The 15,107-nt window shown below is 36.7% G+C and overlaps 1 protein-coding gene across 3 annotated transcripts in view; it reads left to right on the top strand.

Moving 5' to 3' along the window:
• The window catches only part of AKT3 (AKT serine/threonine kinase 3), a 151,762-nt gene that overhangs the window by 124,134 nt on the left and 12,521 nt on the right, over positions 1-15,107 (top strand). For all 3 annotated transcript variants that reach the window (XM_071574985.1, XM_071574976.1, XM_071574994.1), the window contains exons 11-12: positions 9,358-9,572; positions 12,188-12,275. In XM_071574985.1, coding sequence (XP_071431086.1) covers positions 9,358-9,572; positions 12,188-12,275 — 303 coding nt within the window. The remainder of the gene's footprint in view (positions 1-9,357; positions 9,573-12,187; positions 12,276-15,107) is intronic.

Below are 15,107 nucleotides of genomic sequence, written 5' to 3'. Positions count from 1 at the left end.
AAAACAACAAAAAGGCAACCAAAGAAATCCACGAAAACTTCACTGATAAAAAGAAATGGAACCTATGAGTGTTCAGTATATATTTAGGAAGGTATATTGTTGTATAGTGTTGTTTTGTCCAAGGGTAGAGCATTAGTTGTTATCAGCCAGAGACTTGGAAAGGTGGTGGTTGTATTATTTCTTTCTTTTAAAATGATGTATTCAAATCAGTTGTGTTCCATAGTCAAAGAATGTTGTCAAAAGGGTCTTTCTTTATAGTAATACATTGGTAGTGTTGCAGGTTGTGATAATATTTTTTTTCTGGTGTCACAAAAAGAGTCTAACCCTCTTATTGTAATGGTACATAAATTACGTACATAATGAGGATATCTGTGTGACTGGAGCTAATCAGTAACAGACAGCATTACCTCTTTGTCATATAGGCAAATGTAAAGCTGTGTCAGTAGAGAAGGTATAATCAACAACAAAAAAAAACCTTTTGTGTGAACCACCACATCCAAGGACCTACGCTACTATGGGAGTTGAACATTTATTTATTCATTTGCATTAGTTTAATGGAGTCTTAACATGCATACCTATTGAGTTATATTAAAAAAAATAAAAAATGCCTTTTAAAAACATTTCAGTGGTGAGATGTATTTTACTCCATAGAATAAAAAGTCTCTAATCTGGTGAATGTTAATTGCCAAGTCTTTTACAAACACGGATGCCATAACTATTTTTTCTTTTTGTATTTGAGTGGTGTTTGTCTTAAGTTATAGTGTGGGACATTACTGTTTCCTGGTGAGGCAGAATGCTTTGCTTTTGGTTGTTGGCTTTTGCTTAAATCTGAAAAGCTTCAGCTTCTGATAATCTGTACTCATTTTCCTGAAAGTGTAGTTGGTAGTTGCTCAGTACCTGAACACTGTAGTTATGCTGTTGTGTTTTGCTTAACTGATTTTCTTTTGGCTTCAAAAGGATAGTTGAAGTTTATTTACTCTGTGTTTACCTAGATGCTTCATGCATAATCTGATTCTTAGCAGAGGCACAATAGAATTTATTTTACCTGTGGAAATGTGGTTTAGTGCTGGCATGTGCTCTTGAACAGCTGTCTGCTGTATATTTGGCTACATTTTATTTCTGGGTGAGGACCAGTGGAGGGGGGTGAGGAGGAATAGCATCTATGTCTGAAAATATTTTCCCTTCTGACTTATGGGATTCACAATATGGAATTTTCCCTTTATACTAGAATTGCAGGTACCAGATTTTTTTTTTAACATTGTAAGGAAATAGAAATGCAGGAGGTTGTTTTATCTTGAAATCACCAATATCTCTTGGAAATTCAAATATGGGGTTTTTTTTTCTGTGTGGTTCTCACTTATTAAGTTTTTAATGTTCCACACCCTTCCATCATATACTCCTAAGTCATCAAAAATGCCAGTGATTTGAGTTTGTCAGCCTGGTGATCCTGATGCACAACATGACATGAACATGATGAAATGTGAACAAGGCAGGGGATCCACAGCAGAACGTCATTTACTGGCAATAACCAGTATCAAGATGAAAAGATGGGGAGCATTTAGATGAGGTTAGGAAAGCATTGCTCAGTTACACATACAGCAGAGTTACTGAAACAACAGATAAATCAGCAGAAGAGGTAGATTTTCTCCTGAAGTCAGATAACCAATAATGTAACATGAATTTGAATTTTCCTATTCTCTGGTTAATTTCATCAGACACAAAAACCAATTGTGCTCATGCAATATCAGAATTCTCAAGGGGAAAGACGTAACAAATATGCAAAAATAATAAAACAAAGACTAGAAAAGAGATTACCTTGACACTGCCCATAAATGAAGTTTTGTATTCAAACCAGAACTTTAAAGCACTGAGCAATTTTCCAAGAAAGTGTACATTATTTTGTAAAACAGTTAAGGATGGCAATTCTTAGAATGACTCTCAATAACATCTTTGAAGCTTTTTTCATTAATTTTCATTTAATCACTGCAAACATTACTTCCATTTCAGTAAAGCCTTTAGTTTTTTTTAGAGTTATGAAACATAAACAGAAGCTGAACAAACGCTGTTTAACATCAGTGAATTTTCAAAATAATTTCAGGAAGAAGAGCAAGCAGAAAAAAAAATCACAGTATTATTGTCATTTATTTACATCTTATGACAGTGTTTTAGAGACCACTACTCGTGCAGTGATAATACAGATATGAACAGGTCTGCAGCTTTTCTTCTAATGGTAGAGTGGGTAGAGTTATGAGAGGCAAGTGCCAACTTTCTGTAGACTGAAATCATATTTTGCTTTTATTTGCTGCCTTCTATGAAAGGTATCTTTTCAACATGATGTGGGTGTTTTCTCAGCTTTCTTTTTTTTTTCCCCTTTTGTAGAATACTTTTTTCATTAGATTTTGAATTCTACTGAAGTCTGTCTCTTTCAGGAAGTTAAATGCATTAGTTAGTATTGCATGCTCTTTACCCTAGGAGGCTTTGCTTAATTCAAATTTATATCAGAATATACTATTTTTGATGGAGCATGTGTGCCAACAAATTAAAAAAAATTAGCTGACTATTTCTTCTTTAAGGTTACATAACAACAAGCTAGGTAAGATGGGCAAAATCTCAAGTACAAAAATGTATTAGGAAGATACTTTGCGTTAAGACCAGAAGTAAAACAGTAGATACACAATGGAGAAGAACTATCTGCAAAAATCAGAGCAGTGAAAAATCTCAGGTATCCTTTTCCCTGGGTATCTATATCCTCGACATTTTGTCTTTTCAGCCGTGTATGATAAAACCAGTGAGTACTCATTCAACTGTTGTTTTACTATTGACACAGCAACCCTTCCACTCCTCATACCAAATACAGTAATTGAACTGTATAATACTTGGCAGCCATATCCTTCTGCAGGATGGATTTTTGTACATCTGGGTAAAAGTCTGTGTCTGTAAAGAAGTGCATATTACCTTTGTTCACTGCTGTTAGATTGTAAACTTTCTCATTGTTGTAGCTGTTACCACAATTGACAGAAAGTTCTAGCAAATAGATTTTTAACTTGTGTTGAGTAATACATGAGTGAATACTTGTTAACAGACCAACAACTGTAGCAATAAAAATGTGTGAAGGGTTACCAGGAATGCTTAAGGAGTATACACTCCACCTGAACTGTAAGGTTAATTGAAAACAGGGGGCTTTCCCCTTAAATTGACAGTGCATTGGTGTATCCAGGTTCTCAGTTTTCTTTCACAACATAGGTGTGCAGACAGTTTGTTTAGATGTTTAAATATTTTCCCATCTGTTCTGTCAAAATTATTGATTGAGGAACAATCTACTTGTAATGTCCTATCTGAAGGTCTGTATCTAATGGATTAAGGGAAACCATAACTAGGTTAAAAATGTCATTGCTTTTCCAATAATTTGGCTTGGTTATCCAGCACAAAGTATGAGTCCAATATTTTGATACTGTTCTTTTAAAGATAAAACTCAATGCTGACAACCTTTTGAAGAGGATTGACAGTGAATTTTACAAAGTCTTTCATGCTCAAGGTTACTGCTAAATTTGTCCGTGTTTGCAGAGTCCAGAAATTACCATTTAGAGGTCTGTGGGAAATGCAGTTCCTGATTGTGTGAATTTCTGCTGTGCAACCAGAAGTCTTCTAGAGGATACTTTTCAGGGTTGTTGTGTTTCAGGAGAACACCGCAAAGACAGGATTAAGGGATTTCCTATATTCAGCTGAGTTTGTGTCTGAGGTATTCACACCTTATTCAGTGTTCTGTGGTTTAGTGAATTATTGGAGAATCCTGGTTCCACTGAAGGTGAGGAGAAGTACAGCACTGACTTAAGATGGTCACACACTTTATTTGCTGGGTCACCTCCTCAAGAAAGTTACTTTCACAGGAACTTGTAAAATCATTGCCTGTGCATATCAACTTCTTGTTGGCATTTCGTTGTCTGCTTCCTAAGTCTCTGCCCCAAGCCCTTATAAACAGGAGTTTGCAGATGTGCCTCAGGCTCTTGTCTCCAAAAAACCTGTCAGCTCCAGCTACTGAAGCAATAAAGATAATAAGATATCTTTTCACTGGTTTTCACCATAAAATTAAATGGATATCAAATTCTATGGACTGCATGTTAAGCTCTTAAATGAGTGACATGCGTAAAGCAAATGGCACCTGGAGATGTGTTGACTAATAAACCTAAAGATTAAAATCTGCAACTTCTGGTGAAGTAGAGGAGCGAGTCTTTCCTGTGGATTTTATTTTCTGGGAAAGATAAAAGTTCCAGTGGCACTAACAACCTTTTATTCAAGTCTGAGATGGTGAATTTTTCAGCAGTGGAGAATAGTATTAGAAGATTGTTGCTTCTTTTTGGTCAATAAATGTAAATACAAGAGTATTTTTCTTTCCTAATCTGTAATTACTTGCTGGCAAAATGAATTATTCTGTGTGAGAGAAAACCAGAATTTAATTACTGCAATTTTAGAGGCCCTGCAGTGTGTTTCTGTTGTCACAGTCATCACAAAGGAAAAGTTAAGTCTGTGAATGGAATTTTTTTATTTTGTACATAGGGCTTTATGGTCTTTGCTCCTTATACAAAGTAGTGTCCCATTTGTACTTGGTAATTGCCAGTAATACTCTCCAGAAACCCCAGTGTGTGCAGAGTTAGTGGAGTCACTAGAGAATACCTTGTTTTCCCTTGTTAAAGTTGGCTATTCCTGCTATCTCAGTAAATTTAAAAACAGTTGAGTTTGCTTTTAACCACAATGCAAATGAAAATTTTAAGATAATAAATGGCTCTCCCTGAGCTGAAACTATAATGTCCAGTGCTGCTAAAACATCCGTAAGAGCCCTGCAGATGCCTGATGTTTCTTGCTTCTTAGAAAGTATGTTACTTACCCTTTGGTGTATTTATATGACTGGAAAATACAAACTTCAGTGGCCCCTTTGCAGCTGTTTTTAAAAGCATCCATATAAACCCAGTCTGTGTCCTCATATTGCAGGTGTAGGTGTAAGTTTTAAGAGGAACAGCAATGCCTGTAAAAAGCGTGGTGGTTTCAGTGCAGCAATGAGTGTATGCCCACTTTGGAACCCTGATACCCTGCTGGAGTGCTTTAGAGAAATGCAGGTTGGGAAGGGAAATGGGGCCTTAATCTTCCCATTAAGTGAGCACAGCTGTTACAGCTGTCTGTGTGGGCAGGAATACCTGGCTGAGTCAGTGTAAGTTCTGTGGTGTAACTTTGAGGCAGATTGACAGCATTTCTGCAGCAATGCCATATCTGATGCTGCCTGCACTCGTGTTCTCACTTGTGCTACTGCAACTGTTCACATGGCAGTTGAATGGCTTAGGTCAGAGAAATTGATTCAGGTGAAAAATAATCCAAGGTGAAACTTTTCCCCCCATTTTTTAATACTCTCATCTAATTTGTTGAATAGTTTTGGCAAGGTAAGGGAAGCTGTGGTGAGAGAACAGAAACAAGAGCCTGAATTAGGCTGGCACTGCCTCTGAAAGAACCAGTTGTTGAACTAGAGTCCTGAAAACAAATTGAGTAAAATTCCCTCAAGTAATAAAAGAGATGGTAATTTTTATTTCCCATGATCTCTGGTATCATCCAGAACTGCGGTCAGTCCACCTTCTGCCTTACTTAGTGCTGGGAAGTTGCTTCGGTAGTGTGATGATGTGAGGGATGAGTGACTATAAACACTATCCACACGCTGAACTCACATCATGCTGGAGCTCTTGTCTCCTAAAGCCTCAGATTTTACAAGATGGCTAGGGATTTTGGCACCCAGTGTATGTGAAGTGGATGAAGGAAGTCATATATCTGCATGATCTGACTATTTAAACAAAAAAGCAGATAACTTTGTGTTACTTTATGAAAACCCACCTGACTTTAGTATGTGCTCAGTGTAGATGCTCTTTCTGAACTCATGAGTTCTGTGTGATCTTTCTGCATTGTGCTTCTAGAATGTATTAGCAAATTGTTTTAGGATAGATACCAGAGTGGTTGAGCTTGTGCCCTCTACAATGGTGTTGGTGGGCCTCCTGCCTTTCCTGCTGTGACCCTGAGGGGACCAGGTTGTTAGGAACAGGTCATTTGCTTAAAGACAGACTTATGAGTCCTTCTGGCAAGGGACAGGAATTGGCTTGTGGAGGCAGCTGTTAAGGGCAGTGTACAAAGTCCAAGAGATCAGTTTCCACAGTATCTGTATCTGGCCTGGTGCTTAAGCTAGTACCCCACATATACAAGGATACCCACAAATACAGCAGTATTAGTCTTCACAATCAAAGGAGTAATTTCCACAAGTAGATATCCACTTCAGGGTAGGCAAAAGATTGAATTATTCATAGGTACAAATCTTCAGCTGTGTGTCATGTTCATTTTAGAACAGAGCTGAAGCTTTCTTGACCTATGTTCAGTGTAATTAAAATCAAATCCCTCAAATCCAAGAACTGTTTGGAAAGGATTCTGTAATGCTAGGGCAGTGTGTACAGACATGTTCTCATGCCTGCCCTAATTGCATAGATTGCATTGTAGGGGCTGCTGGACTACAGCACTTCCCTTCCATTGATTTGTCACAGTCTACAAACTCCGGAGTTTCTTAACACCACGAGGATTAGAAATGACTTAAAGGAAACAATAGTGGTGTCTTCACTGTGCATGCATTATGCACAATTTTATTACATTTATATTAAAGTAAGTTGAGATGCATTTTGCTTTATTTACACTATTTTCAAGCTGTTTTCTTTTTACCTAAATGAAACCCTTTTGATGCCCTTGCTTGTCTGGCTGGCTGTAAACCAGGTATTTAAACAAAAATAAAGAGTTGCCAGTTTTGCCAGCTGGGGATGAGAACCCGGCTGGTGATATGTGGGTTTGGGAGGCAGTTAATCCAGCTTTTATGCTTTTTTATGATTTTATGTAAAAAGAGGTTAAAAATCACATTTGGCTCTTTCTTTGTACCACTGTTTTGTTGCTGTTGTGGGAATGCAGCAAAAGGTTGTTCATACTTTTTATTATTATTAGGTAAAGTCCTGCATAAATTACGTAAAGCCACAAATACAATTTGCTTTAGCTGCTGGCCATGTGATTTGCCTTGTTCAGAGAATGATATGTTTTATTTTCCCGTTGCCTTATTTGTAAAAATAAGTCACACATACAAACCAAACCTCAGCTTACTTGTAAGAAGAATCTACCACTGTCTCACAGTTTTATTTATTTTGCTATAGCTTCAAAAGAAAAGAGGAGCTAACTGTACAGATAAGAGAAATAGTAACAGTGCTAATAGACGTAGTAGAAAAATATATAATATTTTTATTCTGTGGTAGAAGAAACAGTGATTTAAAGACAAGTGCCATGGATTTTATATACAGTTTTTCAGCAAATAGCTTGCAATATGCTCAAACTCATAAAACATTTAATTAATTTTAAAATGTGGGAGTTATTTTAGTTAGTTTTGTCATATGTACTTATTCAGATAATTTGTTGAATTTTACACTTTGCAAAATTTCACCGTCTATTTGGAAATACCAGTGATGTAACGAATCTGTTTGTTTTGGCACAGTTGTAAATAGTATGTGTTAATGTGTTAATATTTATGATATTTTAATCTTATATACACGAGAGGGATTTTTAATATACTTCTTTTCATCGTGTTTCTGCTACTAATGCTTAAGGATAGTGAAAACTAGAAGTATAAATGCATTAATTACTGTGAAATTTCCAAATTTGCTATACTAGATCAGACTGCATGTTGTTTCTGCTGGTAGCATGTACCAGATACTTTAGAGCAGGCTTTGACTTATTGGGGGAGAAAAAAGAGAGGCAAATAAATGAGCTCAACAATCCCTCATTAGGGCTGACTGGGGTGGTTCATGTGTCCTGTGGTATGGCCACAGTCACTCATGGTCCCCTAATCGGTGAGGATTGCCTCTGCCCTTGCTCCAGAGGAAATTATTATACATTGTAGACAACTGAAAGATGAGGTACTCATGGATAAAAGTTATTTCTGATCTTTTAGAGGTTGCCTTATTCGTTAAGGCCAGGAGGCTTTACTACATATCACCAGATTTTCTCTCCCATATATCTAAGGGACTGTCCTTGTATGCTTACAGTTTGAATCTGATGAGCTCTGTGTGATGGTGATTGCATTTGTCTGTGTGTTGTAAAAAGTATTTTATTTTCTGTGAATTAGTTTGTTGTTGGTTTGGGTTCTCTTTAAATCAGTCATATGGTGCTGCCTTTCAGAATTTGCCTTCCATTGGTATAGTAACAATTCTATGTAGAGAATTATTTAATTCATTATAAATACAGTTCTGTTCTATTAATTGCATTTCTTTGTTCTTTCTGCCTGTTTATTGTTTAAGTCTAATTTCCCGTTTTAAGGTTTTTTAATAGATCTTTCTGTAGGAAATATTGGCAACTTGACAATGCTGTTATAGTTTCCTTTTGTTTTAATGTTTACTAATTTCTGTTTCATCATTTTGTATGAAAGGGCATGATCTATTAGAAATGCACAGAAATTGGAATTATATATTTAGTAGCCTTCACTTTCCTTATTGTTTATGGTTTTGTTTATGTGTGTATGCTGCTCTTATGTTGTCTCCACCTCTGCAATTTAATATAGAAGTGTATTAAGGTCAAGACACTGCTTAGATTCTTTATTTCAGTTCTCTGGGGCTGCTTAGAAGAAGGGTTGTTTTTTAGTGCATAACATTGGAGGCACTATGTTAACAAATTATACCAAATTTATGTTTCTGTGCTTATGCAATATCCTATAAGCATAGTATCATAGTAAACATAGATTATCATATGAAAAGTTTTTTTGCACTGGCACAGTTCAGCTGTTAGAATTATTTAATACAATGCAGTGAAACTGTTAAGAGAAGGGCATTGGGGACTTTTGATATAAACAAAGATCATAAACTAAAAGTGTCTTTGTAAGATTTATGTGGAACTAAATTGAAGACTTTGAAGAGATGGGGTACAAGAGAGGAAGTGACTGGACAAAGAGATGCTTCACCACTTCTAGCCAAGGCATTGGTACCCATAGATAGTTCTAAAGCTGTGTATGATGTAAATGCTACGGTAGAGGACATAGCAAAAGGAAAATGCAGCCATGATCATTTTGAGTAGATCATTCTCATTTTTTTTAGTTTGCTTTTAGCAGGGCAGTCTGTGGTATACCTGGAACTTCAGTGTGTCAGTCAGTGCTGCAGTTGCAAGTATTGAGTCAAATTCTGGGAGTCTTTGTAGCACATTGTGGAAAACAAAGTCTCAGAAACACATTCCTGTAGAGGTGCCTCAAACAGACTGAAATGACTGTGTATGAAATTGTGTATGTCTTACTGATGCTTTTGGTTTCTGTCTCAGGTGTTAGAAGATAATGACTATGGTCGTGCAGTGGACTGGTGGGGATTAGGAGTTGTCATGTATGAAATGATGTGTGGAAGATTGCCATTCTACAACCAAGATCATGAGAAACTGTTTGAACTGATACTAATGGAGGACATAAAATTTCCTCGAACTCTGTCTGCAGATGCAAAATCATTATTATCAGGCCTACTGATAAAGGATCCAAATAAGCGGTAAGTGAGATTAATTGGGTATACAGGCATAATAAATCCTCTGATTGTACTGAGTAATGTAAAAATAGGCCAGTGGTGCCTGGTCTTCCTGATTGAAGGACCTGTCAATCACAGGAGAGTGCCATATACAGCCATACAATCTCAGACTTCCACTTTTTCAATGCAGCAATGATTTATGAAATGGAGGAGAAACTTCTTTATCATTCACAGCAAATACAGGAGTCTTTTTAGGTTTAGGATGTGTACTTGAACAAAGGAAAAGGTCTCAATTGTTTTTCCCAGTATGACTTAACCCTGACTTGGCTGTAGTGTCTCATATTCTTCCTGATCATGGCAGGAGACATGTGTAGACAGCCACAGCTGTATTTGATTAGGACACATAAATAAACCATGTATTTGACCATGTAAATTAGTAACTTGTTAAAGAATACAACTTCTGAGTGAAATTTAAATAGTAAAGCAAGTATCACCCAGCTGCTGTCTTTGCCCTCCTGTGGTGAGCTTTTCCCTCTGGGTGCGTTGCCTAGGAGAGCCATTTCCCAGCTCTGGACCAGCAGTGTCCAGTCCTCCATGGTTCTAAACCAAATCCCTGTCTTTGTAAATCAGTGGGATTTGTCTGTAGGGAGTTTTTTCCCCCAATATCTCTGTCATTCTTTTGAGTCTCTTGGCTTGTTTTAGGGCCACAGACATTCTCCGTCTGTCTCTCTTCTTTAGTCCTCTTTCAACATCTGGTTGTTCTCAAGAAGTTTTCAGTAGTGATCATTTCCTGCCTGGTGGGACTGGTTGTCATGTCTCTTCAAGGGATTTTCCTGGATGCCACAGCCAGGACAGCACAAGTGGTCAGCCTGTCTGCTCTAACTTCATTTGCTCTGTGCAGTACAAACAAACTGGGACCAACCAGCCAAATACATGGACAGTAGAGTAAAACTTGGGTACTGTAGCAATTCCTAATGCATTTTAACCTCCAAACAGTCTGACCCACCAAATATATTAACCTTTAGAATTTAAAAGGTCCTTCCTTGTGATTAATCTTTGCAGATGATGGTGTTCATTACAGAGTTACATTTACAGGCTTATTTATGTTCAAGTTCTTGTGCTAGGTAATGCTAAATAGGGTGGGAGCACATTGTTTAACAGCAACTGAGCTTTTTAGTGAGCAGCTAGAAGGGATGATACTGGGAGAAGTCTGGAGACCACAGGCTAACAGCCATGCTTTGCCAAGGTGTAGAGAATTTTGCAATGAGGAGTTGAGAAACAAGAAGGAATGCAGCTTGGAAATTTGAATACTGTTACACTCAGTTATTGCAAGACTGACATAGTAGTCCAGAACATTTTTGTAATTTGGCAGCAGGGGAGTACCAATACAGATGTTTTTTCTTGGTTGTGGAAATTGTTCCTCCTTACAACAAATGCTTTAGAGAGGAATTTATCTCACTTAAACGGTTGCTTTTAAAATGTGTCTTTATATCTTTATCAGTTCCTTTTAATGAAACACAAACTGTGTCACTCTTCCTGTCAATGTTTAACACACATGGTCTGCTTGTTCAGTTAAGATTAGCTTTTTTTCTGATGCAGCTTCCTTCTGCTAGGGCAGTGGGACAGCCCAGTCTCAGGGAGAAGTTAGAGGAGAGCTGAGCAGTATGGAAAGTCAGTGTGCTTTTGAAAAAAGCAGAGGTTCCCATCACTGGATATGTGGTTCTTTCTCCACCAACAGCAGCAGCTCAAGGAAACTCACTAAACTCGTTGAGTCAAACTAGGCTTTCCAATGCAACAAAAAATGGCCAGTTTTCTCCTCTCCCTCCTCTCTTCTCCCCTCCTAGTTGTCTTCCAGGTTAGTGAGCTGACTCTGCTCAGTCATCAAGTGGGATTGATGCTACAGATGCAAGTGAGAGAGGAGTGCTATGGGCAGGGCCCCTCCTCTTTTGGCAGCAGTGGCCACTTCTGTAGCTCAGATAGCCTTGGGCAAGTTCACCCAAAGTAGGTGAAATTAACTTGCTAGGATGATTTCACAGATAGTCTGGCTTTGGCAAGCTATGGGCACAGTGAGTAGTGTGGTTATTTACAATGGCCTTTAAATAACCTTCTCAGCAGGCCTACAATTTATTAATTTATACTAATTGACTCAGATTGAGACTATTTTATGGTAATTGGTTAATTGTTACAGCACCCAGATGCAACAGCAGTGAGCACTGTATAAAAATGATGTGCAAGTCATTATTGATTCAGTGCCTGGCACCTCCTTGGCAAAATTTTATTTCAGCATTATTGGGTTGGTTTGGGTTTTTACTAGTGCCAGAACATCTCAAGAAAACTAAACTTCAGTATGTTCTTAAAATGAATGAATTACTAAAAAAGTTCATCGTGGACAGTAACAAACACTGTAGTTGGAATAATCAAAAAGAACTGACCGTGGCATGGATACTTCTGCTATCACATTTTCTCTCAAGATCACTGGAATTCATATCAAACAGGTGAAAATTACATATCAAATGGGTAAGAACTGTTCCCAGATAGTCAAAAAGAAATGGTCATTTTTCCAGCCATAGCAGTAACTTGATCTCCCTATAAGAAAAATACTTGTTTAATACGTGTTTTTTTTCTCTCACACTTTTTAGACTTGGTGGAGGCCCAGATGATGCAAAAGAAATCATGCGTCATAGTTTCTTTGCTGGCGTAAACTGGCAAGATGTATATGATAAAAAGGTATGCGTTTATATGTCTTCTCCAAGGTGGTTTCGACTGATAGTCACAGCACTGCTGATCTCTGGAGTTAGCACTTTTTTTCTTTGCAACTTTTTTGTGTTAATACAAATAAATATTCCTAACAAGGTGTGGTTACTTAATCCTTGGGGTTTCAGTAATAATTTGTCAGTTCACCAGAAATAAATTTTGCAAACCAGACTAAACTCAGCAAATATTTTTCTTTTGTTATGTAAATGTCCAAATCTTTTCCTTTCCCTGTTTCTTTCCGGGCCTTCAAGAGAAAAGTAGGTGTATGGCTCAAGATAATGTGAAAAATGTAATATAAGTTTATCTTGACTTGTCTTTTTATTTCTGCCTTTTATTGAGAAGTTGTTTTATGAAAAAGGGAAATTAAGTGATCAGAAGGAACTCATGGCTAAAGTCTACTTTCTGATTGTTTGTGTGTAAGTGGAAACCTTTTGCAAACTCATTTTTAAAGAGATCTCAAAGAAAATTAAAATATTGTTAAAACACTGAACTAAAACAGCTTGTGGAGAAAGAGAGTGCCGGGAATTCAATTGGAACAGTTTTCTCTAAACCCAGTCCTGTTCTTGTAATGATCAACACTTTGGGAATGATTTTAGAAAATGATTTTATCTTACTCAGTTGTGAAACTCAATTCCACTCAAGTTGTTTTATATACAGAAACTGATTTTATCTTAGTTTTTCTGTAAGAGTTTACTTGTTGCTATAAACCCCTTCTATTTTGATCAAGACTTTTCTTTTTTCCCCCAACTGTTTTACGATGTTAATCTGCCAGTTGAGCTGTGTAATTTTAAAAGATAGTTTTTTTCCTACTTTTTTTGCTTTGTTCAAATAAAAAGAAAATGGAAGACATACGACTGAGCAGAATATGTTTATGCTACAATGTCAATGATACAAACTGTTTTTTCAGTTGTTGTTGAACTGGAATTTTAAAAACGTGTGGTTGTTGGTGTGGTGCTTCTCTGACAAATACCGGAACTGAAATAGAAGCCTCTATATGATGATACAAAATATGGTACTCTGAAGTTACTGGATATGTGTGATTTTTCCCTGGCAGTATCACAAGGTTTCAGGAAACTCTACAATAAATAATCAGAGCAAGTATATTAATCAGGTTACTTTCTGAGCTCAGCCACTGGCTGGTTACATAGGGGCATTGTAGAGAAGCACTTTGAGGATAAAATCTAAAAATGCAAGTTGAGGACCTTCCTAGAGTAAAAAAACCCCTGAACACTAAAATCAATTGGACTGCAATGTGCTAGGAGTGGGTGAGAGGAAAAAAAAGCTGGTACATTATTCTTGCTCTCTTGAAAAAGATTTCTTAATTATCTTACATTAGAAATAGAGCTTTCAATTCTACATTGTGTTCAGTATCATATTTAGTTAAGAATATATAGATACTCTTAATTTTACGTGCTTTGATTCTCTCCAAATGAACGTGGCAAATGTCTGTCACTAAGATCTTTTTCTGAGCCATTAAAATAAAAGGAGGCGTTTTGCAGATTAAAAAAAATATTAAAAATACATGTTAAATATATATAAATTCCAACACTTTGCTTTTGTGCTCATGGACATGAATATGGCTTATTGGATTATTATAACTGGAGAAATTGTAGTCCATCTTTGTTTACTCTGGTCATTGTTGCTTTGAGAAACTAAATCTGCCAGTAGAAGAATCAGTTGAATTTCCTCAGTTGAACAGTTAACTTCAACAGTCATAGGAATTGCTTTCGTGCAGTATTGGCACACAGTGTGTTCTGTATGAAAAAATAACATATGAAAATGACTTCTGACACTGTGTTTTTCTGTTTAATTGAAAAGTAGGTTTTTTCCTGTTTGTTCCTTACAAAGCCATTTGTCTGACTGGTTAGAATATCCAGTTGTTCCATCTGCATGTGCAGTCCTGTAAGGTCTGAAGTATGCAGAGTGTAGGACTGTACTCTGAAATATAAACCAGAAACGTATAACAATGTTAATGAACTTACATTAAGCATGATTATTGGAATGCTTATAGGAATATTTTTGAGGTATTTTGGTATTCTAAAATAACTCAGAGTGTCAAACACATTGATTTTCAAATAGGTTTATTCTGTGTTTTCTTGTGTTTCTGTTTATTGTTAGAGTCTTGAGCAGTCTTGAAGCTTAACTCAACCTGATGAAGTTCATAGTGGATATAATTATTTGCATAGTAAAAATATTTCATAGTAATTTTGCCTGAGTTTTGTGCACCATGACATTGTAATTTTCTGGCTGCATTTCAAGAGTGCATTTCTGTTAGCAATGAAAGAACTGAGGTTCACTTTCAGAGTAATGCAAACCAAAAAATCATATGTATTCCAAGTAGTTGCTATAGTTTTGTACATATGCATGCTGTGCTCCTGTGCCTCTAATTTTATGATTTTTAGTAGAGATGAAGTGTATTTCTGTACTTCCTGGGTTATCACTTTACTGGCATGGTTAGAGACAGAATTATATATCTGTAAACTATTTCATGCGACAGTAGCTCTGTTGGGTCAAATGGATCCAAATGGTCAAATGGAATTATTAGCTTTCTGATACTGCTAACTAGTTAACCTAATTTGGTAATACAAAATGATAAAAAAATATTGTATGGCACACTGGAGCAGAGAAAGGTCGTTGCCTTTAAATGAAAAATGTATAGTAGTTAGCATTTGTGATCTGATGTATTTATTTTTGGCAGAAAAACTATGAGGGCATATGAAAGAGAGCTGCCTGTGCCAGGTTCTTCCTGTGATCATCTCAGCCCTGATGAGTTTTTATCTCTGTGCCTGAGTATGAGAAATTGAA

Source organism: Pithys albifrons, chromosome 2 (genome assembly GCF_047495875.1).
Source record: "Pithys albifrons albifrons isolate INPA30051 chromosome 2, PitAlb_v1, whole genome shotgun sequence".
NCBI lineage: Eukaryota > Metazoa > Chordata > Aves > Passeriformes > Thamnophilidae > Pithys > Pithys albifrons.
The sequence above is the reverse complement of the archived record's forward strand: the minus strand, read 5'-3'. Positions and strand labels throughout refer to the sequence as shown.